This window comes from Mastacembelus armatus, chromosome 20 (genome assembly GCF_900324485.2).
Source record: "Mastacembelus armatus chromosome 20, fMasArm1.2, whole genome shotgun sequence".
Classification (NCBI taxonomy): domain Eukaryota; kingdom Metazoa; phylum Chordata; class Actinopteri; order Synbranchiformes; family Mastacembelidae; genus Mastacembelus; species Mastacembelus armatus.
This window is the reverse complement of record NC_046652.1, coordinates 18,254,197-18,271,776: the sequence shown is the minus strand read 5'-3', so window position 1 is coordinate 18,271,776 and position 17,580 is coordinate 18,254,197. Positions and strand designations below refer to the sequence as shown.

General features: G+C 41.4%; 1 protein-coding gene across 1 annotated transcript in view; it reads right to left on the bottom strand.

Annotated features, from left to right (window-relative positions):
* The window catches only part of LOC113121849 (uncharacterized), a 1,077,549-nt gene extending 1,068,426 nt beyond the window's left edge, over nt 1-9,123 (bottom strand). The window contains 2 exon segments of the mRNA XM_033325771.1: nt 1,596-4,155; nt 8,792-9,123. Of these exon segments, the coding sequence (XP_033181662.1) occupies nt 1,596-4,155; nt 8,792-9,115 (2,884 nt within the window). The 5' untranslated portion in view covers nt 9,116-9,123.
* Nucleotides 9,124-17,580: the final 8,457 nt, after the last annotated feature.

The window sequence follows — 17,580 nt, the reverse complement described above, 5'->3', positions numbered from 1 at the left end:
GCGCAGGTTTCCAATTTTCCAGGAAATTCATATTTTTTCTTCCATTCTCCTAAATATCTCGCTGATCCAGGAGAATAAGTGTTCATAAATTTAGGATCCCCTATTAATTGGGGTTTACTGTTTCCCCTTTCCCATAGTTGCAACTTTGGCACAAGCAAACGATCAGTCACAACAGCGCGGGGATCGTCCACTGTATCAGGCTTCTACAGGTGCTAAGTACCTGCGGATACAGCCGTCCACCACACTCAACTTTTCAATTTTTACTTGTGCCCAACAAAATACACAGTTTTAATAGGTAGTGACACTACTCTATTCAGCCGACAATAGTCCGTCAACTACCATCAGTCACACGTTCTCATTCACTCACACGTGTTTCAGTATCCCTGATACTTTCTTTTCGTCCCTGACGAATAGCGCTTTTACTTTTCAAGTGTCCCTGACACTGCTATGTCCCTGACATAGGTTTCGTCCCTGACGAACTTACAGCTGCTTTCTAGTGTCCCAGACATAGAAGTCAACGCAGCTCACCTATTTCTGCAGATACGTCTCTTGTCCGGCTTCCGTCAAGCAGCAGAAGTGAAGAGGATCTTTTCAGGCGAGCAGACACCGACCTCCCGTCGAATTCACGAGGGTGGATTTTCCTCGATCCCCTATGGGACCGACTGTGCACAGTTTTCCAGCGTCCTCGTCCTCCTCTTCACCGTTGATGCTATATTGGAAACCGGGCGGAAACACCAATAAATGTTGGTTCTAATCAAACATCTACACAGAGACTTTCTTTTCTTTGTTCTAGGTTGAGCTCGTGACTTTTAGGAGATACACACTCAGTGTTATCCCCGGCTGCGCAGCCACGAACCCGCCCAGAACACTTTAATTTATATGTGATGTGGTTACATGACTTCCAGGCACCGTCTCACTTTACACAATAGGGGAGAGTTGAAACATAGGTTAACTTCAGAGTTCATACAAAGTTCACATCCATACATTTACATGTCTTGGTGATTTGCACAGAAAACCTGGGTTTCCTCAACTATGACATGCCTGGTTGCACCCTTTACATAAATCTGTCTGCAAAATGACAATTCTCATAACACAGTTAGCAATTTACAATGCCCTTATTCTAACACTGCATATTTCTTTTCTAAACAAAAAGTGTCTTACAAAATTTTAATTAATGTATTGTTTTCAGTGAATGAGTGAACATCACTCACATCATGTTGAAGCAAACACTTTACACTACAAGATGTATTTATTAAAAGTCTTGCAGAATCAATGTTCTGTTTTATGGTCTTATTTCAGTGACTTAAAAATTTCAGTTTTTCACTAACCATGCATAAACACTGTTTGCTCAAAAACACAATCACATATTATTGTTGCCCAGTTTCTGCTGATTAGAGTGTTATCACACTTTAGCCAGTAACATGTTTAAAAGCAACTGAAAAAAGCACAAATGTCAGGGCATGTCAAAACTTGTCCAGGGCCCCAAAACACACTCAGACCTCAGACGGTTAAGCTATTTGATAGAGACCTTAACCACAGTGGTCAGTTTTGACATTTCTTCTTGGTGTGAATGCGCTGATGGGCTGTTAGAGCACTTGAGCAAAGAAAAAATTTTCCACATTGCTCACACCAGTACGGTTTCTCTCCAGAGTGAATACGCTGATGTGTTTTGAGGTAGCCTAACCATGAGAAGGCTTTTCCACACTGGTCACAGCTATAGGGCTTCTCTCCAGAGTGAATACGCTGATGTGTTTTCAGGTTGCCTAACCGTGAGAAGGCCTTTCCACACTGGTCACAGCTATGGGGCTTCTCTCCAGAGTGAATACGCTGATGTGTTTTGAGGGGGCCTAACCGTGAGAAGGCTTTTCCACACTGGTCACAGCTATAGGGCTTCTCTCCAGAGTGAATACGCTGATGTGTTTTGAGGGGGCCTAACCGTGAGAAGGCTTTTCCACACTGGTCACAGCTATAGGGCTTCTCTCCAGAGTGAATACGCTGATGTGTTTTCAGGTTGCCTAACTGTGAGAAGGCCTTTCCACACTGGTCGCACCAGTGCGGCTTCTCTCCAGAGTGAATACGCTGATGTGTTTTAAGGGGGCCTAACCGTGGGAAGGCTTTTCCACACTGGTCACAGCTATAGGGCTTCTCTCCAGAGTGAATACGCTGATGTACTTTGAGGTGGCCTGACTCTGTGAAGGCTTTTCCACACTGGTCACAGCTATAGGGCTTCTCTCCAGAGTGAATACGCTGATGTTTTTTGAGGTTGCCTGACTCTGTGAAGGCTTTTCCACACTGGTCACAGCTATAGGGCTTCTGTGACGTGTGAATACGCTGATGTTTTTTCAGGGTATTTAAACATGTGAAGGCTTTTCCACATTGGTCACAGCTATAGGGCTTCTCTCCAGAGTGAATACGCTGATGTACTTTGAGGTGGCCTGACTCTGTGAAGGCTTTTCCACACTGGTCACAGCTATAGGGCTTCTCTCCAGAGTGAATACGCTGATGTGTTTTGAGGTGGCCTGACTCTGTGAAGGCTTTTCCACACTGGTCACAGCTATAGGGCTTCTCTCCAGAGTGAATACGCTGATGTGTTTTGAGGTGGCCTGACTCTGTGAAGGCTTTTCCACACTGGTCACAGCTATAGGGCTTCTGTGACGTGTGAATACGCTGATGTTTTTTCAGGGTATTTAAACATGTGAAGGCTTTTCCACACTGGTCACAGCTATAGGGCTTCTCTCCAGAGTGAATACGCTGATGTTTTTTGAGGTGGCCTGACTCTGTGAAGGCTTTTCCACACTGGTCACAGCTATAGGGCTTCTCTCCAGAGTGAATACGCTGATGTGTTTTGAGGTGGCCTGACTCTGTGAAGGCTTTTCCACACTGGTCACAGCTATAGGGCTTCTCTCCAGAGTGAATACGCTGATGTGTTTTAAGGGGGCCTAACCGTGGGAAGGCTTTTCCACATTGGTCACAGCTATAGGGCTTCTCTCCAGAGTGAATACGCTGATGTACTTTGAGGTGGCCTGACTCTGTGAAGGCTTTTCCACACTGGTCACAGCTATAGGGCTTCTCTCCAGAGTGAATACGCTGATGTGTTTTAAGGGGGCCTAACCGTGGGAAGGCTTTTCCACACTGGTCACAGCTATAGGGCTTCTCTCCAGAGTGAATACGCTGATGTACTTTGAGGTGGCCTGACTCTGTGAAGGCTTTTCCACACTGGTCACAGCTATAGGGCTTCTGTGACGTGTGAATACGCTGATGTTTTTTCAGGGTATTTAAACATGTGAAGGCTTTTCCACATTGGTCACAGCTATAGGGCTTCTCTCCAGAGTGAATACGCTGATGTGTTTTGAGGTGGCCTGACTCTGTGAAGGCTTTTCCACACTGGTCACAGCTATAGGGCTTCTCTCCAGAGTGAATACGCTGATGTGTTTTGAGGTGGCCTGACTCTGTGAAGGCTTTTCCACACTGGTCACAGCTATAGGGCTTCTCTCCAGAGTGAATACGCTGATGTTTTTTCAGGGTATTTAAACATGTGAAGGCTTTTCCACACTGGTCACAGCTATAGGGCTTCTCTCCAGAGTGAATACGCTGATGTTTTTTGAGGTGGCCTGACTCTGTGAAGGCTTTTCCACACTGGTCACAGCTATAGGGCTTCTCTCCAGAGTGAATACGCTGATGTGTTTTCAGGGTATTTAAACGTGTGAAGGCTTTTCCACACTGGTCACAGCTATAGGGCTTCTCTCCAGAGTGAATACGCTGATGTTTTTTGAGGTGGCCTGACTCTGTGAAGGCTTTTCCACACTGGTCACAGCTATAGGGCTTCTCTCCAGAGTGAATACGCTGATGTGTTTTGAGGTGGCCTAACCGTGAGAAGGCTTTTCCACACTGGTCACAGCTATAGGGCTTCTCTCCAGAGTGAATACGCTGATGTGTTTTCAGGTTGCCTAACTGTGAGAAGGCCTTTCCACACTGGTCACAGCTATAGGGCTTCTCTCTAGAGTGAATATGCTGATGTGTTTTCAGGTGACCTAAGTGGGAGAAGGCTTTTTCACACTGGTCACAGTTGTAGGTTTTCTTTCCAGTGTGAACATGCTGATTAATCTCTAAACTCTCCAATGTTGTGAAGGTCTTATTGACTCCTGTTCTTCTTTTCTATTTGTAAAAAAGAAGAAAAAAGCAAAATGGAGAAAAGATATGAAATTACATGATAGAAAAATCCAAAACCATAATTGACATTGACATTCACAACATGTCTATGAAACATGATCATGTAAACTGTGTTTCCCTGGAGTTCTATTTCATTCCAAAGTTGTGTTGTGTCTCATCCACACATTTTGTCATTTTTTAAAATTATTTTTCTTAAAACGTGTGCTTGCCTCACCTCAATAGCTTTTCTTAGTATCAACATTTAACTTTTTATCTAGTTTCATTTCTAAACAGTGGACACAACTCTCTGAAGTACAGCACCATATTTAAAGCACTAGCTTAAGTTTGAAATTAAAGAATTTCTCTTAAGTCTAATTTTTTCTCTTACCCAAATTTGGCTTTGAGAAACCACAGAAGTGTCTGGCAACAATTACTTTTAAGTTAGACCAAGTTTTACGACTCAGTGCCACACAGACCCAGGTCTGTCAACCACCACAAGACCAAGAAAATTGACCAATGTAAGAGAGTATACCAGCTTGGTGACAAAGACACTCTCAGCCTGCAGCTTAGTTAGCTGAACTTAGTCTTGGAACTCTGACCGATTCCACTCTGAGGACCAAATGGCCTCCGAAGCAGACTTTATTGCCCTGCTCGCATAGCAACTTCAGCAAGCTCCAGGTGATGTCTTGCAGCTAAGTACTCTGTGATGAACAGCTGATGCTCCAAACTACTTTTTCCCCAAATCTTCTTTTAACCTTCTGGGGTTGACGAATGTGCCAGCGAGTTTTGTGGCACCTCATTACAGGTAATGCGGTCCCGCCTTGTACTCTGTTCACTGTTCACATGTAAATAATCTCAGGTGAACCAGGTAAATATGTGCACGCCCCCGAGAAATGACATAAAACGTCAAACTCTCAGCTACAGCTAGTGTGAACAAGATGACATTGACATCATTTGTGAAGTAAACACTTTAGCCTACAACATGCAGGTCTCCAAAGTCTTATGAACCAATGTTCTGTTTGTGTTTTATGGTCTTATTACAGTGACTAAAAAATTGTAGTTTTTCACTAACCATGCATAAACACTTTTTTCTCAAAAACACAATCTTATAAACTTGCTGCTCACATATTTGTCAGGTTATTTGTGCTTTTTTCCTTAGTTTTTTGTAGCATTTGTTTCTGTAGCATTTCTGTTTACCATTTGATCCTTTGTAGCATTTGTATTTTGTCATGATCCGTATTCCTGAGTTCCTGTTTTTTGTCTTATTTTGAAGGATCATGACAGGAACTGGTTTTTGTTGTGTTCTGTTCCCTTTACTTTGCCCCAATTAGTTATTGTTTTCACCTGTGCCTTGTTTTTGTCCCTCACTTTATATACCTTTGTTTAGCCACAGTTTTTTGCTGGGTTGTCTGCTTACAGCTGCTCTCTACTGCCTTTGTTTCCTGAAGAGCCACAGTTCCCTGCCTCAGTAAAATACCCTGTTTTAAGTTAAGTAGTCCAGCTTTGTTCTTGTCTCTTGTAGTCTTTGTTCCTGCTTTGTTCACGTTCCCTGTAGCCCTGCTTTCCTTGTGTTCCCTGTAGTCCTGCCATGTCTCTGTCTCATGTTCATGCTCCCTGTGTGGTCTGGTGCATCTCCCTGAGTGTGTGACCCAGACCCTCATGCCCTGTTGTCCCTGTATCTCATGTTCATGTTCCCTGTGTGGTCTGGTGTGTCTCCTTGAGTGTGTGTGATCCAGATCTTCCTGTCCCCGTAACTCATGTGCTTTGTTTTGATTCCCGTGTCCTGGTGTTCCCCAGTTTCCTCTTTTCTGCCTTCCCGCTTTGTTCTGGTTTCTCATTGAAAATAAAGTCTTTTTGTTTAACCCTGAGTACCAGAGTGGGCGTTTCCTTGGTCCGAACTTTACTTAACCCTGACATATGACAGTATTTATGTCTGTTTGCACTGGAGTACCCCCCCCGTACCTACACAAATTCCTTGTGTGTGTGCACACACACTTGGCAATAAAGCTCATTCTGATTCTAATTCTAATTCTGATTCTGATTAACAAACAATACCAGTGTGACGACTTTCACACCCGCAACTGGGTGCAAACTGACCGAATCACTACATTCAAAATGAAAACTTTACCATAAATAAATTATTACGTATTTTAAAAGCTTCCCATGACACTTTCAAGGCAAATGACTTAAGTCACTTGATTCATTAATGTCACAATTTTAATGGACACACTAGAATCTCCCTATGAACACTCCAAAGAAAAAAAATCCAATGGTGGACTTGAAATGCCAAACTGATAAAAGTACTGGTCAGATTAGCATAAGTAGAATATCAGACTAGCAACACTCATCCTTAGTAAACTGGCTGGGTAATGGCTCAGACCTGCTTCTAAGCTGTTTTATTCAGGACTGGGTGAAACCAGAACACACACCGGGAAATACATAAACATAAAGGCTGGATCTTAGACACTTCCAGACTTGAACTAAAATTAGAAAGAACAGATGATGCACTGACTATTGACAATTGACTCTGGCCTCTTTATGAAGCCTTTTCTATCGATTAAGTCCTGAACGCTGAGCTGTTGATCACTGCCAACAGAGGACTGGACCTCCTCGTTACTGCGGTTAAGCCAGCTGCAGTTCTGAAAAGCCACAACTGAAATTTGTGGGTGCGCATATTACTATGATTACGGTAATTTGAGGAACAACATAGAACGCGCTTTCAAATCACTTTTCATTTTTCTCAGAATTGAGGTAATACGTTTATGAGATAATTGTCATGTTTCAGTTTTTCTTTTTCAAATTTGCCCTCAAATGGTTCATTTATAGGTCTTTTTTGACAGGTGTTTGTTTATTTGAGTAATGAATTTCTGTATTTTTCAGAGGGCTAGAAAAACCGCATTTCTCATCAACAGAAAAAAAAACAATTGCCAGTTGTTATAGGGGACATCCCATACTATATACAGTGCATGCCTCATATGAAAACCTTTTACTGCAGCCTTTTGGAGAAATGTTCCATTATCCTACTTCAGTGTCTGTCGCTCCCAATTGTACTGTATAATTATAATAATAAAATTGTAAAACAAAACATACTAGAACTACTAACTAAAGGACACATAACGAAAGCACAAAACATTGTTTTACACCATATCAAGTCAAAGTACATTTTCCTAGTGTAGTACTGAGGATGACAGTGCCAGTCATCCTCACCAAAAATGGCATTTGCAGGTATGTTAACACAGGTGGGATGATGCCATCCATTACACAATGAGCACTGCACCATGATTTCTTTGTTGTGTGCAGGACTACACACTGACAGGAGTTTGCCTAAAATTGGCTTTGCTTGGTTGAGGCTCTGAAACACCTGGTGAATTCTGCCCTCATTCGTCAATCACGGAACAGACAATTCTCTGGCCAAAGGTTGCAGCATAGAGGATGTGCAAATGCCACTGCAAACAAGCCACAGTTGCTGCTATTGCTTTGCTGCTGAGCACTAGGAAAAATTACCACGAATAGGTCTTCCTTTGGCCTTCACATCCCCAATAAGGCTTGTGTGGCACTGGTGTCCAACACTGTTGAGAGGCTATTGTGAGGGAAATTTACACCTTGACAGACAAATGTCTGCTACCTCCTTGTGTTAATTCAACAAAGACTTTTGACACGGCTTTGTATTCATTAGGAAGCAGACGAAAAGTCATAGAGACGCTAATTATATTATGAATGCCATCCGGAGGCAGATGATTCGCTGTGGTGACCCCTGAAGGGAGCAGCCGAAAGGAAAAGAAGAAGAAGAAGATGCCATCCTGCCAGCACGACTTACATGTGAGTGACTTATGTGTAAATTAATACTATTCAACTGATATTAAAGCTGATCATTTTCCGTGTTTGCGGTCAATCGGTATTGACCCGTTCTGCAGACCGTATGCTCCGTTGTGACTCTGTTGCTTTGTCTATTAAATTTGCCATCCTTTAACCTGAGATTTGCCTCCAAGTGCTTTTTGCCACGACAGCTATCATGAATGCAAACCTTATTACTACCAGCAAAGATGTTGCTTGCTGTCACCCAATGGTTTCCCCCAGTGTGTAACATTCGAATGAGTGGCTTGTTAGGAGTACCCACAATTCCTCCTTTAATACACTAGATAAAAGTTTGGACTGAAATCCATCAGTTTCTGTGTATTCATTTGCAATAACGTGAGAAGCAAAATCAATCTCATCACTGCTGAGCCAATAATCAGGGTGCAGAGTAGAACTAATGGCACTGCCTTTGGGGGCTTGCTGTTTTCTATAAAGTCTACTTGAAGGCAGTTTTTCAGTTGGTCTCTTACCATACCAGCATGGACTAAGGTTCATCTCTTTGCATTTTAGGTGTGTGTAGGTGTGTGTGTCTTTGCATTTGAAGTGTTACCTAATAAGAAGTAATCATTTATTTCTTCTACTTATGAGAACTGGGGTCTTTATTTATACTCTTTAGAAAGAGGAAATACTTTATTTTGTCTGTCTGTCCTGCTGTAAACTCATCTGAAAACAATGATTTGAAAGATAAACTTTAAAGTAAAATATAGAAAACCATTACTCAAATAAACAAACACCTGTCAAACTGACTTGATCTCAGTTTTCGATCTATTAAGTCCTGAACACTGACCTGCTGATCGCTGGGACCAGAGGACGAGTCGGGCTCGTTGGTCGGGTGGTCTGGGTCGATGAAATCTTGATCTGTGTGCTCTTGATCCTTTATTCCGCTCTTGTATTCGTCCAGTTCGGCACAATCCGGATCCTGATCCTCCTCTTTAGATGCGCCTTTGTTGTGGTCCTGGTCGATAAAATCCGGGTTCTGAGTCTCCTCTTTAATTCCATGTTTGTAGTGGTCCTGGTAGACGAAACCTGGGTCCTGGTTCTCCTCTTTAATCTCGGTTTTGTAGTAGTTATCGCTGTTTCCATGCTCTGGTTCTGTTTTTGTCGCCGCCATTTTGAGACGCAAACGTCCCCAGAAGCCGAAGCCCCGCCCCCTTAGTAACCGTTGCTAAGTGTCAGCAGCGTGTGCCTGGGCCTCGATGGGAGTGTTATCAGTGTTTGAGTCACTGTCACAATATCGTGGTGTGGAAATCAATGATGTGTGACAATAGTAAAGTTTGTGGACATTATTTACATTTGTAGACGTGTGATATATATGCAAGAAGGTGTTTATGTTCACATTGGAGTGTGAACTGAATATTTCATTTGGAAACAAAGTGGATTTATGGAAGTGAGAGCTCCACTCTGTGATGATGCTTGTGTGACTGTGGCTATATAGTGTTTTCAGACTTAAACTATGAGGACCACCATGTCCATGGTGTCACTCAAAGCAAACACTGAGGGTTCATGTGATGTGTTTCACTTCCTTCTAGATCCAACACAGATTAGTTGGTGAAGGATTAAACAAATAATAAATCAGATGTTTAAAGGCTGTAAATAAGTCACTGTGTGGGCTGTCAGACTGACATTTACATCATATGTCCCTCAGCATGTCTATAATGTCTGCACCAAATTTTACTCTGACACAAAGCAGTGAGTCCACAGAGCACAGCTGCAACCAACCCCCATCAGGAGGCTCTAGAGCTCTTCACAGCCACTGGATGCTGATAGATCCTTCAGACACAGATGGGCTGAACTGAAAAGGAGAGTGCATAAGAGAGGAGCCCAGACCTTGGATGATCTGGAAAGACTGTGCAAAGAGGAATGGTTAAAGATCCCTCTCTCTGTATTCTCCAACCTTGTGAGATGTTATAGGAGGAGATTAAGTGCTGTCTTGTTGGCAAAAGGGGGGTTGTACGAAGTATTAAGATCAATAATAATAATCAATAATTGTGGCACACATGATTTCATATAAAGTCAATTATTTGTTAATGTTTTTTTTTTTTTTGCTGAATAATTGTACTTCAATTAAAGGTTGGATTTTTCTCATTTTTCTGAATTTTGGTTCTATTTTTAAAAAGAAAATGAATTTATTAGAAGCTTAAAATCCTTAATCCAATCTTAATCCCGGTGCCAATAATTGTGGAGGGCACTGTAGGAGTGAGTGTGACTGTGTTCATCTCTACTGTGTTTGTTGGTTCCCTCTCATTCAAATGAGACATGATGTCAGCAGTAACCTAACCTAACTGGAACACACACAGCAACAGTTTTTTCAGTCCTCAAAGTCCACTATGGGTCACGTTAATATAGCGTGTTTATAAATCACAGATCATTCATGAAAGGCTTCAAACCTGCATGGGGCGATCCCAATGGATTCCAAGCCCATCACCTTAACCACTCAGCCAGAACAACTTGCTCATGTACTGAATTTGATTTATTTAAAACAAAAAACAATGTGTTGTTTCTAAGTATTTAACTATTTAATTTTAAAAAGTAATGTTTAATATCAGCCCTCTGATGGTCTGGTGACCTGTCCAGGGTGTAGTCCTGCCTTTCACCCAAAGAGAACTGATCCCAGTTACCCTAATTAGGAATAAGCAGGTATAGATAATGAATATTTAGTATCCAGAAACTGGGCGACTCCTGAGAAACCACTTTAGACATGAGACCAGCATGTTAAAGAAGTGCAGCTGTGAAAAGGAGTTGACAAACATGAATCTTCTTTATGAAACAGGAGCATGTAGGGAGGAGACAAGAAGGGGATCTAAACAGGAACAGTGTGGTCTAAGGTGCCACACTCAAGGTTTTCTTCCTTCCTATGAGCAGGGTATTCTGGTCTCCAGGTGAAGGCGTGTGTTCAAATCCCACTCCTGACAGGTGTTTTCATGTATTTCATATATTGATTTCTACCCTGTACTTTGATAACATTCAATGTCTCTTTGTAAAGTCATTTTCTACTTGAAGATGTACATGTAACAGTAACAACAGTGAATCAGCTGCAAAGATATTCTGCATTAACCTGATAGTCAATTGGCAGAACATAGGTGGATCCAAGTGTAGCACATTTACAGTTAAATGTGTGTTATACACAGCCTGGCTAGCTCAGTCAGTAGAGCATGATATTCTTAATCTCAGGGTTAGGGTTAGGTTTGAGCCCCACTTTGGGTGGTGGTGATTCTACAGGAGAGCTCCATGTGTTGAGAAGAGGTGATGTGACTTCAGGGGGTAATAGGAGAAGGAGTTTCAGTGTCATTAAATAAACATAGATGAGTGACTGTATCATAAATGACTACAGAATTGCTTCCAAATTCAAACACAGACTAAGTGGAATTTCCACACATAGAACATTATGTCTTCATTATGTAACACAATCTAATTGTGTTAAACAGCATTGGCTCTCATCAGCCTTAGTTCAGCTGTGAAGTTAATGGAAGTGCTGTTCAGTTTTCTACAGGTTTTATTTGATTATTCATTATTATTATTCTATTATTATTTTTGATTGTTTGGAAAAATGGCGTATTGCTCTGGTCGACAAAAACTAATATTGAAATACAAGCCGTTTCTTTTTTTCATGGGTCTAAAGGGGATCAATGAAATTTAACAGCTGCTTTGATTTCCTTTGTCTATGTAACAAAACAAAATCCACAATAACAAAGAGACAAAAACGGAACAAGGGCTGGATTTCAATTTTTTTAACTTTGGGGTTTTCAAACAAAAATCAAATAACCAGTGTTTTTTATTTTTTTAATATCTGCTGTTGGACAGAAAATCCAAAGACTAAAAGATTCACAGTCTGTGAACTTTTTGCTATTTGAAGTTTGGTTTTATAAACAGAAACAAAGAAACGAAAATGAAATAGTTTTTTGATTCTGTGATGAAAATGTCAGACACCTTTTTAAAGTTAAACTTGATTTTCTTTCCTCATTTATACTTTAAATAAAGAAAGTTCTACAGCGCTGAAACGGGAAAACAGCTGTATTTCCTGTATCTAAAACCGGAAGTATCTCTTCTTCTGTCGTTTGTGGTGATCTTCTTGGCGCTACTACTCTCACCTGGATGCTGCTACTACGAATCGTTATTGAATCACGATTACGCAAGAAACCGGAAGTTGTTTCAGAGAGGCGCGTGTTACTCGGCGTCTCACCTGCAGGCTCCCGTAGCTAACACCGGTCCGATTGGTAGTGGAAGGTCAAGGCTTTAGAGGTTTACTCAGACATCATTTTAGAAATGGAGAAACAAGGCTTGTCATCGGAAGTTGTCTCTGAACATCTGTCACGGGAATGTGGAGAAGCGAGAGGGTTTTCACAAGAACTATCAGGAAAGTTTGAGCTGAAAACGCCCCAGGTTGTTCTCGTCTGTCTGACACACACTTGGAATTAGAGGTGGCAAAAGTTGTAAACGAGGTAAGACACCTCTGACTGTCTGAGACACCCTTCATTCATTCATTCATTCATTCTTACTTAGTTAATGATATTAGCACAGTGTCTTCACATTCCACATGTGGTTTTGAGAGCTACTGTTTAGTATTTAATGAGTCACTTCCTGGTGGGGCCAACATGTGGCTGCAAAATGATGAAGGGGTCTCTGTCCACAAAAGGCCTACATGCTGCAGAAGGACCAATTGGGTCCATTTTAAAGGAGGTGCATCAGCCTTATCATGGAGCAAGATGCCAAATAAGTGATGTTGCTCATCTTTCTTTACACACAGTATGTTTCATCAAATGTGTTGAATTCATGTGTCATGCCTGTAATAGTCAGTGGTACAAAAACTGCTCATAAACTGTAAGGAAACATGCCAATAGGCTACACTGTAGAAATACTGCACTAAAAGTAAATGTGATCAAGAAAATGCAACACATGCAAGTATCAGAAGTATATGCTTCTTGAAACTGATAACTGATCATTCAGTACAGTAGAGATTATCAGCAGTATTTGATTGGAAGTGTAGCTTGTTTCAAGCTCTATAAACCGGACATTCATAATATATAAAATGAAGAGAAATCTAAAAGTCCAAATTATGTGAGATGTTCAGACTGGTAGCTCACTTTTTTTTTTTTTTAGAATGAATCTTGTTATTTTTAAGGGAGCTCTGAACCTTAACCCCAGACCATACCATGCTGAATATATGGGCCATAAGCTTCACCTCGACCAGAATGAAAAACCTGTAATGTTTGGAGTGACCCATGTTTTAGCCATCGATGGGTTCAGCACAAAGAGTGAGAGTCCTTCCACAATGCCAACGAAAAACAACTTGTCCATCTATGGAGACGTTTTCAGGTCACACTAACAGTATCTCTGACAAAATGTTGTCATTTTGATTTGTCAATGTTTAGATGAATTTGTATTTTAGCTAAAATAAATGTAAAATAATTAAAAAGACACATTATGACAAATCAACATGATCAAACCCTGTCATTTAAAATGTACATTGATGTAAAACAGAGAAAAGTTGTTCTGGTGTGTTCCTGGAAATTAGTTAATATTTGGTTTGCTATTTCAGTTCAATATCCTCTATACCTTTAGTGTATTTAATAAAATGGAGAGGGAAAAACATTCCATGGCCGTCATATAACAAAAACATGTATTGCACAGTAAACATAGGGGGAAAAGTGTTGCACAACTCTTGGATTTTAAACATATCCTTCTAAACTGCCTGCTGTGGAAAGTGACACTGCATCTCATTTTCTACATCCTTAGCAGTAACGTTTGTTCTTCAACTACCAAATAAGTTCACCACAACATTAAAACCACCAGGTGGGTCTAATGTCGTGACTCTGACCAGTCTGTGGCTACACTGCCCTATACACAGCAAACTGCCAAGCACTCTGGCTGTGATCGAAAGGCTTTAGAACCTACGGTGCATTGTGTCTTGCTGTATATGGGACTGTGTAGCATCACACCAGTCAGAGCCACATGACCCCTGTTGGATTTTAATGCTATGGTCGATCAGTGTATGAACATGTGCATTTAAAAGTATAACAGACAATTAACAAAAAGTGCACCACTGTTGGCCAGAAATGAAAAGGACACTTTGCACAACTTCAAATAATTTTCCTCCTCTAGGCCTGCAGCGATCACCTATGTACGGTGGCCGACAAGGGCAAACGCGCTGCAACGGCCAAAACACCTGCAGAAGAGAAACGCCATGTTTGGCAGCATCCAGGTGAGTGTCGGTGTAGTGGCGCCAAGAAGACTGCCCGTTGCCACAAATGACACAAGAAGAAGAGATACTTCTGGTTTTAGAGAAAGGAAATACAGCTGTTTTTCCGTTTCAGCGCTGTAGAACTTTCTTTATTTAAAGTATAAACAAGGAAAGAAAATCAAGTCTAACTTTAAAAAGGTGTCTGACATTTTCATCACAGAATCAAAAAACTTTTTCATTTTCGTTTTTTTGTTTCTGTTTATAAAACCAAACTTCAAATAGCAAAAACTACACGGACCGTGAATGCACTTTGTTTTGAATCTGTTTTCAGCTGACCTGACTGTTATGTTGGGAAATATTGGATTGTTTCCTGTTGTTTATTCCTTCATGTGCATTCATGTCCTGATGGGAATAATATCCCAGAACAAAACTGACTGGATGATAGTTTTGTTTTCAAAAGTCAGTGAAGACCAAAGGAACAAAGCCACAATCAATTGAAAAAGGATAACCAGCACAGAATACCTCAGGGAACGTGTTTGCTCTGTGGTCCATATTTGAAGCTGACCTTGTGTCGGAATGTTTGGATTTCCTGTTTAATATTGTTGATCCATTCATGGCCTTATGGAAATATTGGACTGTTTTAGGATGGATTTGATCTGCACTATGTTGTGTGACGGTCCCCGTCTGGTGTCTTGTTTGATGTTGTGTGTGTGGTTGATTGTCTTTCAGGAAGTTGGAGTGAGAAGCCGTGATTCGGGATGCTGTACACCTTGTTATGGGCGGGGCATGTTGGATATAAGAGACTTCGCATGAGATGGAAAGAGAGGAGACGGAGATGATTGGCTTTTGTTTTGAGCTTGGACTGGATTGTGTTCCGATTAGCAAGCTACTTGTATTTTTGATCTGTTATTTGATGCCTTTGACATACCCCTAGACACTGGTTGCTCACGTTTCATTAAATTTAGAAGAATCTTGGTTTCATTGATTCTTTTGTCGCGTCCCTTGAGCCAGGAGGAGACAAAATGGGGGCTCGTCCATACAGTTTTCGATAAGTTTTCGTTGATTTCTTCGTGTGACAATTTACTAGTGCAAGTGTTAAAGTTGGAGTATTTCCCTGATAGGCTGTAGGAACTTTTCCCCATAGGGATTTGTTCTTTAATCACTATAGTGTTGTGGTGAAAGCAGTTAGAGCAATTGTCTCGGGAGCACGTCCATGGTTCTGAGTGGGTCGCTGTTTTTTACAGTTGCCTTTCTCATTCCATTGGTTTATAGTGCATAAATACCCACTGCAAGTAACTGCATGAAGCCTAGGGTTGAGTTTAGTAAGGTTTTGTTAGGCAGTTAGTGGGAAAACTGATTTTCTGTTGTGCACTGTCACAAAGCTGTGTCTAATTATGGCTTTTGTTGCGCGGTTTCTTCAATCTCCTTCTGAAGATCTGTTAAATAACTACACCAAAGAACAATTGTTGAAGCTTGCAGATCATTATTCTGTTGAGATTGGGGATAAAAAGCTAAAAGATGAAATCAGAGAAACCTTAAAATCTACGTTAATTGAACGTGGCGTCTTAACAATTGAGACAACAGTCGATGTTTCAAATGATGAAAATGTTTCGCCTGTTGTGTCTTTGACTTTTAAGCAGCAGAAGGAGCTGTTGCTGCTGGAAATGGAAAGAGACAAATTAAACATGGAGCGTGAAAGATTGAAATATTCACTGGATAAGGATAAGCTGGGATTGGAACAGTATCGTCTGGATCTAATAAAAACAGGAATATTGTTAGAACATGGGGACACAGAATTGCCACCGGGTGACAGGCCCAGTAACTCTAAAGTATTTGATGTGGTAAGTAATTTACGATTGGTTCCTCAGTTTGATGAAAGAGATCCAGATACTTTCTTTTCTTTGTTTGAGCAGGTAGCAAACTCTCGAAATTGGCCGGAGTCTGATCGTATTGTCATGTTACAAGCTGTATTCACCGGTAAAGCTCAGGAAGCTTTTTCATCTCTTAGTACACAAGACAGTCAAAGATATTCTGCTGTTAAAGACCCAGTCTTAAATGCTTATGAGTTGGTGCCTGAGGCCTACCGGCAGCGCTTTCGATCATGGCATAAAACCGATAATCAGTCTCATGTTGAGTTTGCAAGAGATTTGTCGAAGCATTTCAGCAGGTGGTGTTTGTCTCTGGATGTGAGTTCATTTTCAGGTCTCTGTGACTTAATGGTGCTGGAACAATTTAAGAATCCTCTCCCTCCTGTTATTGCTACTCATGTGACAGAGCGTGGGGTAAAGACGGCCTCTGAGGCTGCGATATTAGCAGATGAATATGTATTGGCTCATAGACACACCTTTAAAAACCAATATTCAAGGACTGCTAATGTTAAACCAGATACTCATGCAGTTACAGCTCTCGGTGCGGTGACTTCGCGGGGTCGCAGCTCTCATTTTATGAGTCCTAACCTCACTTGTAATTATTGTCATGACGTAGGCCATTGGAAAGCTGACTGTCCTTTATTAAAAAACAAAGGTAACCGTAGTAATTACGTTAACCCAACAGCTTTGATCGCTCCTGTTAGAAATGTATTACCAATCTCTCATGAGGATAGTCCTTGCAGTACTGCACTTGCTGGTTTTGAAGCATTTATTTCAGATGGTTTTGTCTCTCTTCCTGGCGGGACTGTTAAAGTCCCTGTTAAGATTTTGCGGGACACTGGTGCAACTGATTCTTTTATTGTGAGTTCAGTGTTGCCTTTTTCCCAGGATTCAGACACGGGTGAGTGTGTCCTGGTTCAGGGAATGAGTTTGAATACAATGTGTGTTCCTCTACACAAGGTAAACCTGTTTTCTGACCTAGTGATGGGGGAGGTTCACATTGGAGTGCGACCAGCTTTGCCTATCGACGGCGTTCATGTCATTCTGGGTAATGATTTGGCTGGTGATCGGGTTTGGTCTGGTGATTGTTCTTCTGCTTTGACAGAGCTGGTGACTTCTGATGAGGGACATCACTGTGAACAGGAACTACAGAAGGTTGACGTAGCTGGTGCAGTGACACGGGCTATGTCCAGTATGGACACTCAGGTTACAGAGGAGAACAAACGAGATAAGTTGGTGTCTGCCTGAGTGGTTTTCTGTTTCTCAGCAAGATCTGATCCAGGAACAACAGGCTGTTTCTTTAAAAGCATTGTTTGACCAAGTCCGTCCTAGGGTTGACGTAACGAGTGTTGCTTGTGGTTACTTTATTCAGGATCACGTGTTGGTCCGGAAATGGATGCCACAAGGCTTGGATACGTTGGGTGATCCTGTAGTGCAGGTGGTTGTTCCGGAGAAATATCGTAATGAAGTTCTGAAGTTTTCTCATGACATGACGGGGCATTTTGGCGTTAAGAAAACATACGCTCATAT